Genomic DNA, 21,270 nt, shown 5'->3' on the forward strand with positions numbered 1-21,270 from the left:
AATACTATATAAAGCAACTGAAACCATTCTAAAATGTTTTGAACCGAAATCATTTCTAATCGAAATTCTTTAAAACTAAAATCAGATCAGCCTTTCACGATTTTGAGCCAAAACAAAGATGGAAACCAGCCGTGGGAAAGTTTGAGTGTAGACTACTGAATATAAAAATTATATTATTTGTAGTGGTTATGTATTGTGCACCCAGCCACTCACCTAATCAAGTTTTGGCTTTCGAGACTATTTGTCCTGGGATTCCCTTTTCCCCGTGGGTATTTGCACTGCCATGCTTCTCTATGATAACCTGTCGACTGCATTAATTACCATTTTACATCTTATTTGTGTGGTTTCTTTTTTACTTTTAAATTTTAATTTGAGCTAACTATAACTTTTGATCTTTAAAAAGAGATTAAAAGTTATATAACTATTTAAAGTGTATTAGAAAAAGAAAATTAAAAAAAAAAAAAGGATCTTTATCTGTACTGGAGTAAGCATGGCTGGAGTTAGGCCATTGTGCCCTAGATTGAAGAACAAAAATTAGGCAGGTGCAACAAACTGCTACGGTATTCTAGATAAAGCTGATCAGTTTTGGTGGATAGTGTACAACCACACAAGTGATCACATAATTTATTCATATTAATTAGTTGATTAAGTTAAGAGGACGATTAATCAATTAATTACTGCGATGGATTTTATTCTTTCATCCATCCATATGCATATCATTGGTGCCTAAGAAAACTAAACAACTGAGAAGATTATGAAAGATGAGGTGTCAGTGGAAAGCACCATCATTAAACAAGAGATTAATTACATCATGTGATATTTTCAATGATAAAGGTATTCATTCGCATCATGTGCTCGAGATTTGCTGATGATTCTCCTTTAGTTTATATAAATTATTCATAATATCTGCGCATTATATTGCAATCTATAAATTTAGAAAATTTTAGATTTTTTTATTATTTTTAAATCAGAAATTTAAAAAGAATATTAATAACAAATATTATTAAAATAAATGTACATTACAAGGACTTAATTATCCAAAGCTCCATGCTTTAAAAATGAAATTAATGTTACAAAAGGTTATAAAAGTAATTTTAGAGCACCACATCATCACTATTCCAAAGGGACTACACTGACTGGGCTAAACTTGGGAAAATTACAATACCATTCTCATGCTCAGCTACACAAGCCCAATCCACGTTCCAATGGACTCCATCCAATCCTTTCATTTGAAAATGAAATTGAGTTCTTTATTTATTGGATGCCAAACATAGCCTTATTTCATTTAAGAAGTCAATTACAGTTCATACGCTTGACGGGCTTCTTCAGATCCAAACTTAGCTGACATATCAAAATCCTGACACCCACAAGCCCCAGCCCCAACGCACGCTGCTAAAGGGACTCCATTACTTGACTGTAGTAACTGCAGATGATGAGTATCACCACCAACACAAACACGATTTGCTAAGCATAATAATCTTCATTACGACTCAGCAACTTCATACTCGACACCGTAAGCACCGTGATGTCTTCCTCTGCGTGCACATACCCATATTTAGAAATTAAAATCTTGTGAAAATTCAGTTTAATGGTTTTTTTAAATTAATTTTTATATTAAAATAATATAATTTATTTTTTTTAATTTAAACAAAAAAAATAAATATAATTATATAATAATTCAATTGAATTCTTTTTCTTTTTGAATAATTTATTTTGAAGGAATCCATAATGATTTGAGGTCTCTGAACATGCCTCACAGGTAACAAAAGCCGCATTGCTTCCTTTGTCTTGCAATACACGAAGCAGGATAATCACCGTAAAAAACATAGGCTCGAGAACTTAGATCTGATTGGTAAACTGGATCAAATTAAAATATTGTTACTTCTCAATAAATACTGCTCTACTCAAAACAGCTTCCCAATGGACTATTCATTGGTCATTACCAGCTCATGACAATATATATATATATTCTGGGGAAAATTGTACTGTGCCTAAGAAGTTAATCAGTCTTACAACCAGAAATGAAAGTGGATCGCAAAATTAACAGTATCATAATCCTATCATAATCCTATTTCCCATATCAGGATCAAATATGAGCAATATTCACTTCAGACAAAAGTGAAGAAGAAGGAAGGATGAGCTGAGAAGCATTTCTCGTAGCTTGAAAACATCACGGGAAAAGTAGCTGAGAGCACATCAGCAATGAAGAATTTGTTTTATTTCTAATGAAAAATTTTAAGAAATTCTTTCTTCTTCGGATAAACCCAAGAACCCAAGAAACATCATGGTGTTCATGTTGGATAATTTGCACAAATATAAGCACATAAAATGTCGATTGCTATTGACTTGAAGAACAGAGATTTTACATATTCTCCTACAGAACTCTTGCATTTCAAAACTATTGGTTTAGTGATCTCTCTCTCTCTCTCTCTCTCTCACTGGGGCCATTTTCTTTTCTTTTGTTTTCTTTTTTGCGTGTGTTGCAATGAGATTGGAGGAGGTAGGTGCAATTCCTGGTTAAAAGTCTCAACCTTTTGCATAGATCATATCAAATTATAATGCTTATGTTTACATTTTAATTTTTTTTATTTATATAAACCATTTAATGTTGCAACCTAACCGATTATAGTCACCCTTTCAATCTTATATTTTTTCTTCAATGTGGGATAACATTCTCAACAGTTTCACCAACCACAAAGTAAACATGCCAAATTCCTTGACTAAAAATTCAAGCCTGTCTTGGTAGTTTAGGGAATATTTGCCCAATTAGCAGCCATGAATAACTCAGCACTACTGATGATTGAATGGTCCCTTCTCCATTGATAAACAGCCATAAACCATCAGAGCAAAACATCCGCATGTAGAGATCCTCTGCAAAAGGAGACCAAGCCTATGTATTCCAATATCACAAAAATAATGCAAACAAGTATATTGGCTAGATTTCCCTTTTTCTTTTTCTTTTCTCAAGTTTCTGGAACAAGGTGTATTTTGGCATCACCATACAATATACAGCAGATATTGGTGGTGTTAGATGGTTACTGCTTGTAAAAGTATATCAATATTGCCAACACCAAAAGTGGAAATCACAAATTTTATGAATTACTTCAGATAAAATTGCTCAGCTAACTTATTAAAGGTTGCAGACAAGAGCGACAATTACCAGTGGCTAAATTTCTCCAAAGAGGAAAAGCAAGCTGCTTGTTCAAAATTCAAAGAAGCTGATGAAAGTTAATAAGATAGGCTCGTCTCTGAAAACATGGGCCATCTTTAAAAAGGCATACTCGAGCACTAAATAACATCCCTAAAACTCATTGTCAGAGCAAAGGTGGAGTGGGGTCACCAAATTGCGTTTTCTATTCTAAAATAGCTCTACAGAGAGATTATGATATTAATAATGGATTGGTAGGCCATGCCTGTATCAACATTAGAGCAAGTGTAAGCTATTTCAATCTATTTCATGTTAAGAAAAAAGAAAATTTTCTTTTTTGCCCTTCACATGTATCATCCACAAAGATGACCAAACAATGATCTATAGCGACATACTACTACTGTTCATTCGGGTAAGATGACCAAACAATAATCTATAGCGACACACTACTATTGTTCATTAGGGTGTATTTTTTTTTTCCCTCTTTCTACCAGATTTTGTGGTCTCCCTTACCCCTCAAGAGCAGGGGACTCCTCCTTGGTCCCCCCGCCCGAAAGTGGGTTAGCACCATTCCACATCTGGGTGGATTGTACATATTTATTTTGTGTTGTTCCTTATAGTATAGATTGGTAGTTTATAAAGAGGGTTAAGGTTAAGGATCTGCAATTTGGTGGTTCTATATATTTTTTTTGTTGCTCTTTAGTGCAGTGCTTCACATATAAAATGTAGGAGAAGGGTTTATTCTCAGGGTCCTTCTATTGACACCCATGGTATTCTTCCGACCTTAAAGCTAAATGAGAATGAGAGGTTGGGAGCTTTGAATCTCTTCTCCATTAAAGCGTTAAGGGAAAGGTTGCTACAACATCTAAGGATTGGGCTTCTCTTGCTGTGATGGGTCTTCTTTTTGGCTCAATCCTTGCCATGCATGACTGCCAAAAGGAAAGTTTCTCATGCATGCATTTTGCATAGTCATTTAGGTTAAATTTCATGGCCATTTCATTTATTTGTTAGTCACTTTTAGCTAATTTTATTAGTTATTTAGATAAATTTTCATAATTGTCAATTTTTTGGTTAATTTGTAATATTGCTTGGTTTTGTAGGTAAAATGGTGTTTTTGATGGACTAAAAAGAAATTGTGCCAGTGAAGAGTGATTCCCATAACAAAAAATGTTAAAGTAAAGCTTGAAGGTTAAAATAAAGCTTGAAGGTTGAAGAATGCAAAATTGCCAAAGTCTGCATAACCTGCTGCACAAGTTATGCAGTTCTGCACAATAAGAAAAAACAATTTGTGACTACTGAAACCTGCATAAATTACTACATTACTTATGCAGATTCACTTATTGCTTATGCAGCTTCACAGAAACATGCATAATTTGCCGCATAATTTATGCAGTCTCACCCCCTGCTTATGCAACTTCACGGAGGGAACAATTGCTTTGGCCGAAACTTGCATGACTTACTACATAACTTATGCAGTTTCACTCTCCACTTGTGCAGTATCATGGAAAGTGCACCCAAATCTGTCGAAAACTACATAACCAGCTGTATAACTTATGCAGTCCACTTATGCAGTTTCACTAAGGACTCCAAAGCATGAAAAATCTGCACAACCAGCCTGCATAACTTATGCAACATCACTGGAATTAACTGGAGCTACCAAATTTGCATAGAATCTGCATAAGAAGCTGGCACAACTTATGCAATTCTTTATAATGAGCTGGCAAAAAGATTCTTACACGTGAACTTCACCTCAAACACACCATTTTACGTTTCTTGTCAAAAGAATATAAATAGTGTCCTTATCTCATTTTGGCAAAATAGGAAGAAAGAACAAGAAAGGGGGAGAAACAGAGGAAACGTCAGAAAACAGAGCAAGAGGCGTCACTTCCCTTTTCTGGACCAGATTTGGATTCTTCTTCTTCTTTTCACTATTTTCTACCTTTCTTGTATTGGGTTTCTTAGTTCTTAGTATATTTTCAAGTTCTATTTCCACATTTACACAGAATCTCTTGTAATAATTATGAATAGTTAGTAGTTTTTCATAGATTCTGGAGTTGGGATGTAATATTTGAGATATTTTGTGGATTTTAATTGGGTAATCTATATTTTATGGTTTTTATGAGGTTTTATCTATTTCTTGTGAGCTTGATGACATGCTTAGTGTAGGATTTCATTAAGTATTATTTTTAATCCATGGTTGAAGCACCGAAAGGAGAAAACCCTATGATAGATAATCAAAAAATTGGACTTAATTAACTTAGATCTAGAAATAGATTAAGGATCAAGAGGATTTACAAATTAATTAAGGAACCTAATAAATCTTGATTAATTTTAACTCCACGAAAGTAGGATTAAGTTAATTAATGCATTCTTTGTCTTACTCGAAAGGGTATTCAAAGGATTTAAGAATTAATCTCTTTGAAACCCATAATTTCCATAAGATTGGATAACCAATTTAAAATCTCAAAATAGCTGGAAAATGAATTCCCAAACTCCGAAATCGCCTTTTTAACATTGTTAATTGTTAATCGAATTTAATTGCTTGTGATTTAATTCTTGCCATATTTTAATTTGATCATTTTAATTTACTGCTAATTTAGTTGAATCTTCGTATTGGTAATTATATTGTTAATTTTGCATATATAGATTTTACACCTCAAATTCTATCAATCTATCACTTGAATTTCAAAATTAGCTTGAATTAGTCAATTTTTATATAAAAAATTCAATCATTAACACAACTCTTCTAGGGAACGATATCTTTTCTATACTACTTGTACGCCCCGTGCACTTGCGGTTGGGATACAGCAAGTTTTTGGCGTCGTTGCCGGGGAGTTATTTGTTTAAGATTGAATTTTTTATTATTTTAGTTATTTTAGATTTTTATTTTTATATATTATCTTTTCACTTTGTGTTTTTTGTTGTTTTCATTTTGTTGTTTGATATTAGATGATTTAGTTGTTTAGTTAATTTGAACATTTTCTTTATTATTACTTTACTTTGTGTTTTTCTTTTTGAATTTTTCTTTTATATTTCTAATTTTGTTTTCGTTTGCTTATCTTGTGAGGTTAATTGAAATGTTTCATATATAAGTCTTCACAAGTTTTGCTCAACTACACTTTGAGCTCTTTTATGCTACTTGGAGAAGATTCAATGATATGGTAGAGAGATTTTCCAACCACAACCTTTCAAATCAGTCTCTAATTCTTTGTTTCTACAATGGTTTAGATGAAGTAACAAGAAATTGGGTAGATTATGGAGTTTGGGCAACTGGTGATCATGTTCTTCAAAGAGGTCATGAGGATGTCATTCACTTATTGAATGACATGGTGGATTTTAATTACCATTGGCATTGGGACCCTTCACTGCAAGGTTGGAGCCACCAATATCCTCCATACCACTACCAATCTAATATTTCACACCAACCATTTGAGTTTGAAGAAGAGAAGAGAGTGGGACTTGAAAAGGAAGAAGATAAATTTGAAAGTTTCATTAACCAATTATTGAAGATTCAAGAAGATCAAAGAATGAAACTTAAAGAAATGGTAGTTAATTGGATGATCTTGAAACATCAATGAAGAAAAATGAGCTATCAATCAAGATGATTAATGGACCTTATGAGGAGGAACTAAAAAATCAATATGGGGACAATGAGTTTAGTTATGACAAAGCTTCATGGGAATTTAAATCTGCAGAAGAAATGAAGCCTCAATCAGAAAAAGAAAAATCCCTTAAAAATGAGTTACCAATAGAGTTTCCACAAGAAAAGAAGTTACTTGAAGAAAAAATGGAATTTAAAGTTGAAGAAAACAACTCTTTTATCCTTAGAGGGTCATTGGAAGAGGGTTTATATTTAAATGAGTCAGAAATGAAGTTGGTAGTTGAGGAAATTGATAAAACCATTAACTTGAGCTCAATGATAGTGCTTACACATACACCATCAGAAGACCTTTTTTTCTCATGGATACCTCCTTCACCATTTTATATCCTCGATGAGCTTAAGGTTTCTTCAACCCAAGCATGTGATTCCACTCCAAGTGTTGTTCGTGCTACATTCAAATTTGCTTCAAATTTTACCAATCTTGAGGGCACTTTATATTAAGATCCATATGTCATATTATATGACAATTATTATGGAAGGAAGCCGCTTTTTTATTAGCACATCTGAAGGGGTCAAGCTAAAGACCATAACTTAGTGCTCTTGGGAGGCACCCCAAGTTCTTTTTGTTCTGTTTTGGTTAATTTTGTTTTATTTGCTTTATTTTGCTTAATTTTCAATCACCCCTGGATTCAATTTTTGACAATTGTCCAATTTTGCTTTGCATAAATGCTTTTCAAATGGAAGATGAGAAAATGCAAATTGAGGAAGTTTTCTATTCTTTTAATATGTGCTTATTAAGTTGCATAATTGATTTGGCCTAAATTTGATTTGTGCTTATTATGCAGCATATTTTGTCAACTTGGCAAGAAGGAGAGTTATTGTCAAAGGCTTGAATTATGCAAAAGGGCATTATTTAAAGGAGTTCATCTTTTACTTTTCATTTTGATAAATGATTGAGGTGATATAACCAATTTATTTCTTGATATTGATGTTTAATGTGAGATGGTGTGTTTGGATTGAAAAGTTGAATGATTCATTTATTTGTGAAATTGAGAATTGAGTTGGTATGTATATTTGATTTTAATGTGTTAGGTTTGAATCTAGATTTTTTAAATGGATATTTCTTATTGCAAATACCAATTTGTTTAAATTTTGAGCTTTAGAATGTGTATTCTTTGAATGAGAATGAGTTGGCATCGTTTGATATAGTTTTTAGTGTTTTAATGTTGCATATTAAGTATAGAAATTGAGATTTCTATAGAATTTACTGTTCATAAGGCAAATTATGCAGATTTTACTGATCACGGAGCAGTTTTACAGAAATTGGTACTGTTTACATGAATTTTTATACAGAAATTACTGTTCACAGCAGAATTTGGTGCTTTCATTTTGTTAAAACAGTATATTTGTTCATGTTTGGTCTTAATTTTAGTGTTAATGAAGTTTATGCAGTTGATATTTTTCATTTTAATTAATTTTTAGACACCAACAACTGTTTTTGGAATGCATTTTTAAGTTGCAGCACTGTTTATACTCTTTTATTTACTCTACTGAAAACTGCACAGTTTGGTGCACAGCTTATGCAGTTTTACTGCTACTTACCAATTGTGCAGAAAACACTGTTCACAATTCATATTTCTATAGAATTTCTGCAGAATTTACTATTTATGACAGTTTTTGCACAGCCCATGCACTAATTTATATAGCAACTCATTTCTAAGAAATCCATTCACTTTAATAGCATTGTCGAGGGACTTTTCAACCTTAATTGTTTCCAAATTGCCAATTCTTCATTCAAGGTAAATTTTCTCCTTTTATGCAATATGTTATACATCATTGCCATTACAAGTAAGCTTTATTTCTATTTAAACACTGTGGAATATTTCATATCTATTTTATGCACTTACTTATTTTAGCCCTTACTTGTGATTTATTAATTTGTTGCACTTTTATGCACCAACTTCTTGCATTTCACCCCATCTTTGCATTTATTTTGATGTTGAGAACAATGTCCAATTTTGAGTTTGGGGGTGTGCATTTTGATTTTTGCTAAATTTTTCACATTTTGAATATAGGAACATTAAGGATAAATAAGGAAAAGTGTTGGTGAAAGATGAGGACATTAAAGAAAGATGGAGAAATTATTTTAATGATCTCTTTAATACTAGTCAAAATGGTAATAGCGTGAATATAGATTATAGAACAATAGAAAAGAATGTGAATTATACTAGAAGGATTAGATCTTTAGAAGTAAAGAAAGCACTTAAGAGAATGAAAGTGGGTAAAGCCTGTGGACCCCATGAAATACCAATTGAAGTGTGGAAGTATTTGGGAGATATAGAAGTGGCATGGTTAACTAAATTATTTAATAAGATTCTAAACTCAAAGAAAATGCCTGATGAATGGAGGAAGAGTATTTTAATATCTATTTTTAAAAATAAGGGAGACATACAGAGTTGCTTAAACTATAGGGGAATTAAACTCATGAGCCATACTATGAAGTTGTGGGAGAGAGTTGTGGAGCATCGACTACGTCATGATACTTCTATCTCTCTCAATCAATTTGGTTTCATGCCCGGTCGTTCAACTATGGAAGCGATCTTTCTCATTAGAAGTTTGATGGAGAAATATAGAGATGTGAAAAAAGATCTACACATAGTTTTTATTGATTTGGAGAAGGCTTATGATAGTGTTCCAAGAGAGGTCTTATGGAATGTGTTAGAACAAAAGAGGGTATCTATTAGGTACATACAAGTATTGAAAGATATGTATGAAGAAGCAACTACTATTGTGCGCACAGTGGAGGGGACACAAGAGATTTTTCGATCTCAATTGGATTACACCAAGGATCAGCCATAAGCCCTTACCTTTTTACATTAGTTTTAGATGAACTGACGAAACATATACAAGAGAGTATTCCTTGGTGCATGATGTTTGCGGATGATATTGTTCTGATAGATGAGACACGAGAAGGAGTCAATAGAAAGCTAGAACTTTGGAGAAGTACTCTAGAGTCAAAGGGTTTTAAGTTAAGTAGAACGAAGACAGAATACATGCATTGCAAGTTCAGTGAAGGCCAAACTGGTGATAGGAAAGGAGTTAGTTTGAATGGAGTGATACTGCCCCAAAGTAATCACTTTAAATATCTAGGCTCAGTCCTTCAAGTAGATGGAGGATGTGAGGAGGATGTTAGTCATAGGATTAAAGCCGGATGGTTGAAGTGGAGAAGCGCCACGGGAGTTTTATGTGATCGTAAGATTCCCAATAAATTAAAAGGAAAAAAATTTTACCGTACAGCCATACGACCGGCTATGTTATATGGCAGTGAGTGTTGGGCACTGAAAGAGTCGTATGCATCTAAGATAAGAGTTGCAGAGATGAGAATGTTAAGGTGGATGAGTGGCCATACTAGACTAGATAAAGTTCGTAATGAGAGTATTAGAGAAAAGGTAGGAGTGGTGCCAATTGAAGATAAGTTGAGAGAAGGGATATTGAGGTGGTTTGGTCATGTAAAACGTAGACATACGAAGGCTCAAGTTAGACAAATAAAGCACATTAAGTTAGAGGATAGAAAGAAAAAAAGGGGTAGACCTAAATTGACTTGGAGGAGAGTAGTACAACATGACTTAGAAGCATTACACATTTCTGAGGATTTAACCCAAAATCGTTCAGAGTGGAGAAAGCGAATCCATATAGCCGACCCCAAATTTTTGGGATAAAGGCTTAGTTGAGTTGAGTTGAGTTAATGCATTGCTCCCATTTTTTTTAGGAATCATGCATTCATGAAATAAAACTTTTTGCCAAATCCCTTAAAGTAATGAAAAGTTGCTTATGAGAGTGATTTGACTTACCTTTAGTTGGGTTTGTAGATTGAAAGTTTTCTAAGAGGTGCAAAGTTTTGAAGTGTGCATCCTCTGCCTATATCTTCTAGCAAAAAAGCCACCCAACTAGTCATTTAGAGATTAGAGTGCTTAGAGAGAGCTATAGGATAAAAAGTAGTTAAGTAATGTCTCACCAATCCTAGAAGAAATTTTCTAAACCTTTCAAGGCGAAATACCAGCTTTTACTTGAAAAGGGAGATGATTAGGCATTCTTTGATTGCAACCCTTTTATTTTAAATTTTTAACCTTCCCTTTATTACAACTAACTCTTGTAAATCTCTTTGAGCCTTTGTATTCTAAATTTTTCTTGAAACTCTTATTACTACCTTGCCAATGAACCAAACACTCCAACCCTTTTTATGAGAATAATTATTTATAATATTAGATACACTATAAAAAAAAGAAAAAAATAATAATAAAAGAAAGAAGAAATGTTTGTCATCTTGTAAAAGTGTTAGTATATGTGCTTTTCACTATTATCATTCAAATTGAAAGAAATTCACCCAAAGTAATTAAAGAAAATGAGTTTGGGGGTGGTATTTTTAGAGACAATTATTAAGAGAAAATACAAAATATAAATTTAAAATGTCAAAGTAGTCCATTATCTTTTGTATTTTGTAAAAATATGCTAGCACTTAGTCAGTTTTAGTGTACATTCCCTTCTCCTTTGTGCTTTGATATATATCCAAAAAAAAAAACAAAAAACAAAAAAGAAGGTGTACCTTATATTTTCAAGATGAAAAATATTTCCATGCTTTGAATCTTTTTTACCCTTCTCTTCTTAGCCTCATTTTAAACCCCTTAACCCCATTACATCCCTAAAAAGACCTTTGATCTCTTAATAGTACTCGCTACATTAGTGGAGATAGGAGTAGGGAGTTTGCCTATGGGATTAAAAATTCATTCATTCATTCATTAAATTCCATCATTCTATATAGAGACACTTTGGCTATTGATTGTTTTAGAATTCTTTTTGAGCATGACTTTCTCTTTTGATTGGTTGGTTTGGGAATTTTGAATGATAATTGACTGGATGACTAAGCGGTAAAAGCTTAGATAAGCATTAAATTCTTTGCATCTTGAAGGATGGGTATATGGATTGTTGGCATGGCTAAAGGTATGTTAAGTTACTTTAATAGGAGATTTTCATAGCTCTTTGGACAAGGCACCCCTAAAATTGCATTATATTTTCAAATTTGCTTGAGAACAAGCAAAGATTTGAGTTTGGTGGTATTTGATATATGCATTTTTCATAGTCATTTAAGTTAAATTTTATGGCCATTTCATTTATTTGTTAGTCACTTTTAGCTAATTTTATTAGTTATTTAAATAATTTTCCATAATTGTCAAATTTTGGGTTAATTTGTAATACTACTTTATTTTGTAAGTAAAATGGTATTTTTAAGAGGCCAAAAAAAAATTATACCAGTGATGAGTGATTCTCATAGCCAAAAATATCAAAATAAAACTTGAAAGTTGAAGAATGCAAAATTGCCAAAGTCTGCATAACATGCTGCACAAGTTGTGTAGCTCTGTACAAGAAGAAGAAATAATTTGTGAGTCTGTTGAAACCTGCATAAGTTACTGCATGACTTATGCATATTCACTCCTTGCTTATGCAGCTTCATGGAAACCTGCATAACTTGCCGCATAATTTATGTAGTCTCACGCCCTGCTTATGCAGCTTCACAGAGGGAATAACTGCTTTGGCCGAAACTTGCATGACTTACTGCATAACTTATGCAGTTCCACTCTCCACTTATGCAATATCACCAAAAGAGCACCCAAATCTGCCAAAAACTGCATAACCAGCTGCATAACTTATACAGTCCACTTATACAGTTTCACTAAGGACTCCGAAGCATGAAAAATCTGCACAACCAGCCTGCATAACTTATGTAACATCACGGGAAGTACCTAGAACTACCAAATTTGCATAGAATCTGCATAAGAAACTTGTACAACTTGCGCAATTCTTCATAATTAGCTGGTATAAAGATTCTCACACGTGAACTTCACCTCAAACACACCATTTTACGGTTTCTCGTCAAAAGAATATAAATAGTATCCTTAGTTTGGCAAAACAGGAAGAAAGAACAAGAAAGGGAGAGAAGCAGAGGAAACGTCAGAAAACAGAGCAAGAGGTGTCACTTCCTTTTTCTGGACCAAATTTGGATTCTTCTTTTTTTCACTATTTTCTACCTTTTTTTGTATTGGGTTTCTTAGTTCTTAGTATATTTTCAAGTTCTATTTCCACATTTACTCAGAATTTCTTGTAATAATTATGGATAGTGAGTAGTTTTTCATAGATTATGGAGTTGGGATGTAATATTTGAGATATTTTGTGGATTTCGATTGGGTAATCCATATTTTGTGGTTTTTATGAGGTTTTATCCATTTCTTGTGAGCTTAATGACATGCTTAGTGTAGGATCCCATTAAGTATTGTTCTTAATCCATAGTTGAAGCACCGAAATGAGAAAACCCTGTGATAGATAATCAAGAAATTAGACTTGATTAACTTAGATTTAGAAATAGATTAGGGATCAAGAAGATTTACAGATTAATTAAGAAACCTAATGAATCTTAATTAATTTTAACTCCACGAAAGTGGGATTAAGTTAATTAAAACATTCTTTGTCTCACTCGAAAGGGTATTCAAAGGATTTAAGAATTAATCTCTTTGAAACCCATAATTTCCATAAGATTGGATAACCAATTTAAAATCTCATAATAGCTTGAATATGAATTCCTAAACTCCAGAATTGCCTTTTTAACATTGTTAATTGTTAATCGAATTTAATTGCTTGTCATTTTAATTCTTGTCATATTTCAATTTGCTCATTTTAATTTACAATTAATTTAGTTGAATCTTCATATTGGTAATTAAATTGTTAATTTTGAATATATAAATTTCACACATCAAATTCTATCAATCTATCACTTGAATTTCAAAATTAGCTTGAATTAGTCAATTTTTATATCAAAAATTCAATCATTAACACAATTATTCGAGGAAACGATATATTTTATATACTACTTGTACGATCCGTGCACTTGCCATTGAGACACAACAATTTCCTATTTCTTGCTCTTTAACCTCCATGGCCGATTCTTGAATCTTTTATATTGGTTTTTCTAGCTTATTTCGTCGGACAACTTGGATTATAGTTTCTTTTGGGGGTTCTCTTTCAAGCATTACAGCCGTGTATAGTCCCTTTAGTGCCTCAGTTTTTCATCGTTGCCCATCGGTGATTGCCTTGTGGCTCGATCTAGGAGAAGACAAGCTCCTCCTTTCTTCGGCTTGCAGCGTGATGTGTTTCTATACCGAGCCTTATGGTTTGAGTCCCAAGACCCAGCCTAAAGGGTTTCTTGCTTCTAGACTTAGGTCTTTGTTTGTTCTACATAATGACTTAAATGCCCCTGTTGTAATAGGCCTACAAGGCCTTTTTTTCAAATGAAATCATCTAACTTTGATAATTTAGAAAAAATATATATTGTTCATTGATATTGGCATCCAACGGTGGAAACTCACCGGACCTTCTTAATTGACTTGGACTTGAAGGGCAAGCGCTTGGGAGGTGAAGGAGAAAATTCAATCGGCAATTGAGGTGCCTCTGATTGACCAGTGAGCATCCCTACAACCTCCTTCATGGAAGGCCGGCGAGCAGGACACTTCTGCAAACAGAGGAGAGCAACAGCAATGCATAAAAGAGCTTGATCTCGATCCAAAGACTGTACAGATTGATCAACCAAATCAAGAAGCTTTCCAGAACGTGCCAGATGACGAGCCCAATGTATTAGATTGGCACGCTGAAATTCAGACATGGGTGAGCTTGTAACCTGAAGCGGACGCCTTCCAGCAATAAGAACTAACAACAAAACTCCAAAGCTATACACATCAGACTTGTCTGATAAATGTCCACCACCCCCATATTCAGGGGCGACATAACAAACAGTTCCTCTCATACTTGGCGTACTGCTAACTCCTCCACTCTTTGGTATCTCTCCACTTAAAGAATCATGGCTGTTGTCGGTACCTCTAAATAGCTCACCGCTAAACCAGTCAACACTGCCTCGACTGCTTCTACTCCTACTCCGCTTCTTCTTCTTTTTCTCAACGTACAACTCCTCATCCCTTGGCCACCACTCTTCTCCTCCTCCCCCAATGTCATCGTTGGTCATCCCCATATTTCGTTCCTTCTTCTTCTTCTTCTTCTTCTTATTCTTTCTCTCCAACTCTTCACAATACTCCTCTTTCCACCACTCCCTCGGCGGCCTTCTCTTCTCCTTCTTCCAAACCTTCTCTTCTTTCTCCTCGTCCAACGAAACCCACCAATCCAAACGCTTTCGATTTTTCTTTTTATCCATTTTCCTAATTGTTTGATTGCTCGATGATGAAGTTCCAATCCAATCGCTCTTCGGCCTTTCCTTCTTTATCTCTGTTCCAATCCATTCCATCACATAGTCTTTCACCGCTCCGTTCTCCACCACGTCACTGTTATCTTGTTTCCACCACCAGTCCCTTCCAGATGCACTCTTCATCACTCTTTCACTCATTTTCCCTCCATTAGTCAAATCTTTCCCACTCTCAATACTAGCACCATCAAAATTTCCCTCTGGCGGCACTGCTAACCCACCTGCTTCCGGCGAGGCACTTACACTCTCTACCGTCTCCGGTGATGTTGCAGAAATTGAAACAGGTCCCTTAAGAAAGCTCTCCGGGGACTGTTCAACTCCCAAGCTGAACTCCTCGAACCCGGTAGTCACACTTTCGGTCTCCACCAAAGATCCATAATCCTCAATCGGGACCCCATTATTACTCTCTAATTCAGCCTTCTTCAACTCCGATCCACCATTCATCTTCCCCACATCACTCTCGTCTACCTTAATCTCGCAGAGATCCTGATTTTGATTCTCTGTTTTCTGCCACGCCAATCCAAAATCCGCAATCTTTGCCGAGAAACACTGATCCAGCAAAATATTACTGGGCTTTATATCGCCATGAATAACGGGCGGATCCAAACTATGAAGATAGTCGATCCCCCTAGCTATATCAACCGCAATACTAAACCTTTTATTCCACTGCATCAATTCGGGGCACTTCCTCTGGAGAAGGGCGTCCTGTAAGTTGCCATTAGGCATGAGTTCATAAATCAGTAACATCGTCCGATGTTTGCGATCCGAGGAGAATCCAAGCGCCGCGACGATATACGGAGACTCGAGTTTCGAGGCAAAAAGGAGCTCGTTTTGGAACTCGCGCTCGCCCTGAAGAGAGCCCGACTCCATGACTTTGACGGCTACCAGTTGCCCATTTGGGAGAATGCCGCGAAATACTGCGCCGAACCCACCTTGGCCCAGGCGAAGGGAAGGGGAGAATGAGTCGGTGGCGCGGTGGAGGGTATTGTAAGAGAAACGATGAGGTGGCTTAGAGTCAGAAGGGACAGTGCGCTTGCGGCTGATTTTACGGAAGCAGACAACGAAAACTAGTAGAAAGGAGAAGGCGGCTGTGGCAGCTGTGAGCGGAGGGAGAAGACGGGAAGAGAGAGGGCGGTGGTGGTTTGGGAATTGGGTAGGAGATGGTGTAGCTACAGGGGGGGAAGTGACAAATAACGGTGGGGATTCCGGCAGCGGTGGAGGAATGGAACGAGATGGCATGGTGAGAAAGGTGAAGAAAGACTAGAAGGAAGATTTCATGGGGGTTGTTGTATTGAGGAGGTTGTGTAGTGGAAATGATTTTTCTGCGTCCTCCACCTTAATCATGCTATTACAAACTCATTATTAAGCAAGAGTCAATGCTTTCCCATAATCAAATCACAATAAAAATTAATTAATACTAATTTATATTAAAATTATATTATATAATATTAATTTATATAGTTGTTGATATGATAACAAAGGAGAAAGGAAGTAAAAATGTTGGCAGTGGGTGAAGAGTATAAAGAGAAGAATCCAAAAACAGAGGGATGGAAGATGATAAGTAGCCAATTAAAGGCAAGATTAGTGGAATAAAAGCAGGTATTAGATCGTCCATTATAAATAAACATTAATTAAAGAGAAGAAAATGGAGGCAAAAAAATCAAGCTGTATTGTGCTTGTTTCACACGCCAATGGAGAAAATCAAAAGCCAACTCCTTTTTGTTAATTTCTTCCATTAGGTTTGACCATTTACTTTTTCTTTTTTTTTTTTTTTTCTTTCTCCTTTGCAAATTTGTCATCTGATACTGATAGAGACCCTTTATTTTTTTTATTTCCAAAAATTAGTGCTACCAATTTCTTTTTTCTTTTCTTTGTTCTGATTCTCATGTCATACCTTTTTGTTTAGACTAATTTTTTTTTTAATTAGTTTACAAATTTCATAAAGCCAATCACTTTTTTTTTTTTAGAAAAAATAGAATTTCATTCAAGAAATCGGTAAATCCAAACTGGTAACAGACAACCTGTTCTTGCATAATATGCAAGCCAATGAGCGCATCTATTTGCACTTGTTTGAACATAACTAATTGTCCAAGAAGGATCTCTTCATGTCCGCACCAAAGCCTCAATTTCCCAAGGAACATATGAAAGAAGTAGAGTTCAGCAAATTAGCTAAAACGTGAGAGTCAGTTTCAAACTGCACCTGAACAAATCCTGTAGAACTGACAAAATTGAAGGTTATTCGAGAAGCATGGCCCTCTGCTGCTAAAGGAGAGAGACTAAAGAGTAATGCCATTCACTTGAACCACTTCTTTCTCCAACTGTATTCGCGGTCTCGCCTCTGTTACTAGCTGTTTAACTTTATTTTATTTTTTCAAATTTAAATTTTAATATGTTGATTTTTTTTTTCATTGAATAGGCATGCATTAACGTGAAAGGTACGTGTGCATAGCTTATATGAAATTTCACACATTAATAAAATTAATAAGAATTATTATATCATTAAATTAAGTATATATATCTTTTTACCTATCAATATAAAAAATCAAAAGTCGATTAGGGGTTTCCGTGAGTTGTGGAACCCCGATGCATAACCTGCACTTTACTTTAATCTTTTAAATTATATTGTATTTAATTAAGAAATTAAATTTTAATCAGATTTTAATTTCTGAATTATTATTTTTAAAGACATTGTAGTCTCTCAAAATTTTATTTTTTTTTTTAATAAATAAGTGTTTCACAATTTTATTATTATCATAAAAATGGTGACTTTTTGTTTTTTTTTTAAAAAAAAGGTAACTTTTTTATTAGTTCATTTATAACTGAATATTAAAAATATTTATGTGATTTGATAATCATGTGGGACCGTAGCTTTGGGTAATTTTTTGATAGCGTGCTTTGACTAACTGCATGGCAGCAGTTGCACTGAACCTGAAGAAGGGAAGAGGAATTGTCAACGGAGAAGGAAAGAAAACCAGCCGATTCATATGATTGAGGGCGTTCAATTAATTGAGATTAGATTAAATTAATTTAATTCGAGTTAATTTAACAGTTTAATTTGAATCAAACTGAAATTATCTTAAAGAATATTTGATATCCATTCCTGCCCTTTGAATCAGATTGAATTGATAATTTAATTCGATTTAAATTGATAACTTTTTTAAAAAATTAATTAAGTTGACTTAATTCAAATAAAATTAAAATTAAATCATAATTATATATATTTTTAAATTAATATTGAGAATAAAACTAAATTATTAAATATTTTTATAAATAAATTACTGCATATAATAATACTAATATGAAAAAAATCTATTAATGCATTTTGATAATGAATTCTTTTATAAGTATGAACTGGACAAGCTCGCAGTAAAATACTAAGTTCATTTACGAGTAAATTCCTTTATTTGGTACTGTTAAATATTTGGTGAGTCCAAAGCATTTAGAGAAAATATTTTTTGATGAGTCTTATGAAAGAATATATTCATGAGTTTAACACTATATCCAACCCAAAATCTTAAAAATAGTGGGTCTATGGGTTCTTTCTATTTATATGTCTCTAACTCATTTCATCTTTTTTCTAGTGTGAAATTTTCATACTTATATATCTTCAACAACATCCTCCTCAAGTGTGAATTAGGTCTGCTCTCCCTCAAACAAAAGCTTTTTTTCTTAACTCAAGTATTACAACGTCACCAAGAGCCCAATTACTCCATTAAACTCACTAGAGCATGCATATCTAAGAACCAAGCTAATGCCATCACATGTACCGATAGTCTCCACTTCATCAGTCTTGTAACACCCTAGGCAAATCTCACATCGACAAAACACAGGAGAGATACTGGATTAATAAGTTGGCTGTTCGTAACCCCTAGCGACGCGTTTTAAAACCGTAAGGGCTTCGGCCCAGAGCGGACAATATCACTAGTGGGCCGGGCCGTTACATATGTTTTGTGGTATCAGAGCCGCTCCGCGTGCAACTTTGAGCGATGGTGGGGCAAACCTCAGCGATGACACTGAGTCCCATAAGGGGGGTGGATTGTAACAACCTAGGCAAATCCCACATTGGCAAAACACGGGAGAGATGCTGGGTTTATAAGTTGGTGGTTCGTAACCCCTAGTGACGCGTTTTAAAACCATGAGGGCTTCAGCCTAAAGCGGACAATATCACTAGTGGGCCGGGCCGTTACAAGTCTGCTCTTCTCTAAAAGAGTATGTTCCTACTCCATTAGGCCTACCAGGAGTTTCCCGACTCTTCCGTCCACGTATCAGAGCACCATGAGAATCACTTACCGCCGTTTTCATACTTATCCTTGCCGAACTATCGACTCTGATGTCACTTATTAAAAATTGGGGAGCCCAAAGTACATGAGAAGAATCCTTCTTGATTGGCCTTATGAAATGACACATTGTAGGCTTGACACCATATTCAATCCAAAGTTTTAAGACAATAGGTATAAGGGTTCTTCTCACTTATATGTCTCTTATTCATCTATTTTTTTTTTCAATGTGGGAATTTCACACTTGTATATTCCCAACAATCTCCCCATTAAGTGTGAATTTCTTCTACATTAGGTTTATTGGGCTTGCTCCCAATTTAAACAGAAGTCTTTTTTCTTAATTTAAGTATTACGATGTCATCAAAAGCCTAATTACTCTACCAAACACACCCGAGCATGCACCACTAAAAATCACACTAATGCTATCACGTGCATCGAGAGTCTCCACTCCATTGATTTACTTTTCTTCATAATAGTGCCTTCCTACTCCATTGGACCTACTAGGAGTCTCCCGACTCTTCCATTCACATGTCAGAGCACTACGGGAATTACCGACAACTGTTTCTATACTCATTCTTGCCAAACCATTGGCTTTGATATCACTTGTTAGAGATCTGAGAAACCCAAAGCATCTGAGGAGAATCCTTATTGATGGATAAAAGAACACATTCATGGGCTTAACACTATATTTAACCTAAAACCCTAAGGTAGTGGATATATGAGTCCTTCCCACTTATATATCTCTCACTTATCTCATCTTTTTCAGATGTTGAAATTTCATAATTGCATATTCCCAATAGGTGTATTCTATATTAAATATGAAATTTATTTCAAATGAAATCCTTTATTTGATATATTTTAAATTAAATATGAAATTCATTTCAAATGAAATGAATTTTATATTTGATATAAGTAAAGAATTCAATTCAAAATGTTATTTTTCCAAAAATATCCTTATATATCTATTATTGCATGTCTTTTTTTTTTTTTGTAATTAACAAACATTTAAAATAATTATAATAATGTCTATTTGTATATGTGCATGTCTGTCAGTGTCTATGTTTGTGTTTATTTGTGCCTATATTTATGTATGTCTCTGTCTATTTGCATCTACATATATCTGTATCTATTTCTGTGTCTGTATCTATATTTGTGCTTATATGTATATGTTTATATTTGTGTCTATCTATGTACACCTAAATATGTCTATTTTTGTGTGTGTCTATATATCTATATATGTATGTATCTGTATTTGTATTTATATTTATATCTATATTTATGTTCGTGCTTGTATTTATATGAGTCTATGTTTATATTAATGTCTATTTGTATTAGTATATGTACCCTTATCTATGTCTATATCTATTTGCATGTCTATATGTGTTTGTCATATAAATAAAATAAGAGAATATAAATAAAAAGAAAAAATAAAATAATATATAATAAAAAAATAATTTAATTACTTGAAATATATATAATTTTAAATTTAAAATTTATTTGTAAATTTTATTAATTTTAATAAAATTTAATTTAATTATAATAAAGTTTATAAAATTAATTATTAAGAATTTAGATAAATTTTTATTTAAATTAAACACTTAAATTTTAAATTTATAAAATTTTATAAAATTTATTTATATCAACTCTTTAAATATTTGGAGGATGACAGATAGGATATGCTGGATTTAGGAATAAAAAAAGAAGCCCATTGCCAACCAACTAATCCCGGAAAGATTAATTATTATATGGTAAGTGAACTTCAATTTACGAGCGCCGGATGTGGCTGCTCTGGAGTCTACATGCTCATGCTGCTGCGGCGGCTGCCGTGAAGTAAATCCCATGTTCAAACAATGCATTGTTCTCCCTTTTATTTGGTCCTTTCGTTCTTCACGTGGCCGTACACCTGCATGGACCAGTATCACATCCATACGCGACTCATTCAAAT

General features: G+C 34.0%; 1 protein-coding gene across 1 annotated transcript; it reads right to left on the reverse strand.

Annotated features, from left to right (window-relative positions):
• Positions 1-14,055: 14,055 nt before the first annotated feature.
• LOC110670196 (receptor-like serine/threonine-protein kinase At4g25390) lies at positions 14,056-16,437 on the reverse strand. The gene has a single exon (XM_021832165.2). The coding sequence runs from the start codon at positions 16,285-16,287 to the stop codon at positions 14,161-14,163; it is 2,127 nt and encodes a 708-aa protein (XP_021687857.2). The 5' UTR covers positions 16,288-16,437; the 3' UTR covers positions 14,056-14,160.
• Positions 16,438-21,270: the final 4,833 nt, after the last annotated feature.

The sequence above is a fragment of the Hevea brasiliensis genome, chromosome 17 (genome assembly GCF_030052815.1).
Source record: "Hevea brasiliensis isolate MT/VB/25A 57/8 chromosome 17, ASM3005281v1, whole genome shotgun sequence".
NCBI lineage: Eukaryota > Viridiplantae > Streptophyta > Magnoliopsida > Malpighiales > Euphorbiaceae > Hevea > Hevea brasiliensis.